This window comes from Nicotiana attenuata, chromosome 9 (genome assembly GCF_001879085.1).
Source record: "Nicotiana attenuata strain UT chromosome 9, NIATTr2, whole genome shotgun sequence".
Taxonomy (NCBI): Eukaryota; Viridiplantae; Streptophyta; class Magnoliopsida; order Solanales; family Solanaceae; genus Nicotiana; species Nicotiana attenuata.
This window is the reverse complement of record NC_031997.1, coordinates 40827716-40830986: the sequence shown is the minus strand read 5'-3', so window position 1 is coordinate 40830986 and position 3271 is coordinate 40827716. Positions and strand designations below refer to the sequence as shown.

Here is a 3271-nt window from a genome sequence, read left to right as displayed (position 1 = left end):
GGGAGGGGTTTACCGTATCGAGAGAAAAGGACACTGGAACTGAACAAGAGACTTACCTGATTATGCTCTGATCCTTAATGAAATGGCCTTAAGCATGACCTCTTCTTAGGTTGATAAGATTAGCCAAGTGTAGTCAGCTTTTGGCTGGAAGAAATGCTATAGCTTCAAAATTTTGTATTCATAAATAAGTGTAACATCCCTTTTTCTGTTCAAATTTTGTATTCATAAATTCATACTGAAAATGTATATTTTTTATCTGTTGCTATGGAAGGTAACATCCCTATTTGTTAAGATGCAATCTTTGCTCCCAGGGCTTTGGGCTAGTGGTAAGAGCAAAATTCATGATGTGCAGGTTAGGTGCATGTCACGGGTTTGAACTCTGCCACAAACAAAAGCCTGGTATTTAAGTGGATAAGGGTTGGGGAGGGGGGCTAGTATCCACTGAGCTTTGAACCATGTGCCACGGGCCCTCGAGGATTTCTCGGTTATCCAAGAAAAAAAAAAGATGTGATCTCTTTTCTTTCAATTAAAAACTTGTCATCAGCTTGAATTGCAACAAATTAGAGCGCAGAACCAGCCCCCACTTGCAAGCTTTGCCTTAAAATTAGGATGAAAAAGAACGAAAATACTTTCCCCTGGTTGATCCCTCTTCACTTTTGATTAGTACACTGTATGTTCTTCAATTTGCAGCTATATTTTTGGTGTGAGGCAGGGTGTAAATATTAGCAAGGTAATATCAGACATATCCTGTAGATTCACGCATAAGGAGCACTAAAATCTAGCTTAGACCATCCTAAAGGCAGAGGGGTATGGTTGCTTGCTACTTTATCTAATTTCTCCCTGCACTTGGGAAGACATTAATGACACTAGGATCTTTTCTATATAAGTTTTGACCAGTTGACTTTCTCATCACTGGCTTTTTCAGAACACCAATTGCATGAACTCAGAAAGATATTAATTTTTCTTTCTGGCTTAGTATAACTTAAATGAGCCATTTTCTTTATTTTTATTGATATTCTTGTTCGTCAACAACCTGTGCTTCTTCAGTTTTACGATGCATGTTTTCACATGGAAATCTGTGAACCACACTTCAATAACACAAGCAGTATAAGCATGTGCTGCTTTTTGGTGTATTCGCTATCAAACAGTTTCGACCTTATAAAACTAGGACACTTCTATGTCTTCATGCAAGATATGCTGTGCTTGACTAGCTCCGACTTCAAATTTATAATAGAATTTGTAGCAGCTGTTGCAAACAAGTGATAACAAATATTTGTTTTTTTACCATAAAGGGCAGTCCGGCGCTCTAAGCTCTCCCAATATGTTGGGTCCGGGCAAGGGACATATAATTACAATTTTTGTTTATAATTATAGCTCTACTTCCTGATTTATAGTTCTCCTCTTATTTCATTTCAAATAATGTTTCTATTACTTCTAGACATTGAAAAGTGCATTCTAAAATTTTCCTATGTTGCCCACGTTTCTAGGCCCACTTGGGAAGGGGGTCAGTATGCTGGTGATGAAGCGAGTCGACTGGATGCACTTCGATTAGCAATGGAGTTGGGAGCTGATTACATTGATGTTGAGCTAAAGGTATTGATTCTAAAACAAAAATGGCCCTTCCCACCTTATCCCAGAAAATAAAATAAAATATAAAATGATGGCATTTCCCCTGAGTAGCTGCTGCTAATTGTCCTCAAATGTGAGTTCAGTTAAAGCATAAGAATAAGAATGCAAGGCCAATCAATCTGGTTACCTGAGTTCATATCTCCAGAAACTTGACTTAAATAGTAGAAATTTTAAAGCATCTTAATAGGTGTACAGCTTTGTATTGAGACTTTGAATGTGACTCTGTTGAAATGTATGGCCTGTGATGCATCTTGCATGAAGGAACATTGATCAATTTTGCAAACTAAGGATCACTTCCTGTTGGTTATTACTTATAAATGTTAAATATATGATATCTAAACCTTTGCTTAGCTTTAAGTCGACATTCTTTGTATTTTTAGTCTTCATTGCTTCTTCCTTTTTGCTTTGACGGACACTTGATCAATAAATAATAATTGCTGCTTTCCTTATGCTTTTTGTTTCTTTTTCTCCCACTCCTTTAGGCTATTGACGAGTTCAATACTGCTCTACATGGAAATAAATCAGCAAAATGCAAAGTTATTGTTTCTTCTCACAACTATGATAATACACCATCATCTGAGGAGCTCGGCGATCTAGTAGCACGAATACAGGCATCTGGAGCTGACATTGTGAAGTTTGCAACAACTGCACTGGATATCACCGATGTTGCACGTGTATTCCAAATTACTGTACATTCTCAAGTAAGCGGCGTAAGTAGTATAGCAAGTTTTTCAAGCCATAACTTGCTTTCAAATTTGTTTGGTGATAAATCATGGTTTCTCCTGAGCTGAATTTGGTGCGTGATAATAATAGTTTGAATCTAGAAGCTGGCTGCCTCTTGTAGATTTGTGTTAGGCCATACACACCAATAAGTTAGGTATAGTTTGATAAACTTCTGACCGGGTTTACATTAATAACCTAGATATATGTTAAGGGCAATGAGAGGGACAAAGACATTGAGAATAGCTTCCACAATCAACTGTCTTTCTTTCCCTCTCCCTCTCTTTCCCTGAAAAAGGTGGGGGTTTATGAAATGTCTTATTTATCTGATGATTTTTCCCATTGCAAGAAGAACTCAAAGGTAGATAGTGGAATCAATATTGTTGTATGTATCGATGCCTTTTAGACATTTTCTCAAGTGAATGACATCTGATATCACTTGTCAGTTAAGGGGCCTTTCGGTATGTCAAGTGATGAGGTTGTTTATATGTTGTTGGGCTGAAATAAGGTGATTTGTGGATGATAGATTATAACATCGTTGGATTCTAGTGAAGGCTGAAGGATTCTTATTTGGTGAGACCCAATAGGACGGACCGCTCTGGGGACTTAATATTGTGAGCCTGACACTCTCAATATGTTCTATTGAATATAAAAATAATCCCTTCATTTGAAAAGAATTCTATTTAATTTACAAAATATTCCTTTAATATACTTTTGGACCACGGAAGTTGGAAGTGGGGCATAAGAGGGGCGGATGACCATCGATTGTGGATGATGGTCCATTTTGCAAATTATCCAGGATAAAGGAAAATTGACTTGGAGGAAGGGGTCACTGGATGGGGCGCTAGGGGGTAGGCGCTTGGTGGACAAGAAAGGGTTAAAGGAAACATTTATTCATCGTCTGGAGCCTTTTTTTTTTTTT

General features: G+C 37.7%; 1 protein-coding gene across 3 annotated transcripts in view; it reads left to right on the top strand.

Moving 5' to 3' along the window:
- LOC109232305 (bifunctional 3-dehydroquinate dehydratase/shikimate dehydrogenase, chloroplastic-like) overlaps positions 1–3271 on the top strand; it is an 11618-nt gene that overhangs the window by 1146 nt on the left and 7201 nt on the right. For 2 of the 3 annotated variants that reach the window (XM_019398029.1, XM_019398028.1), the window contains exons 3-4: positions 1488–1593; positions 2112–2339. In XM_019398029.1, coding sequence (XP_019253574.1) covers positions 1488–1593; positions 2112–2339 — 334 coding nt within the window. The remainder of the gene's footprint in view (positions 1–1487; positions 1594–2111; positions 2340–3271) is intronic. The other variant, XM_019398030.1, reaches the window with a different exon arrangement.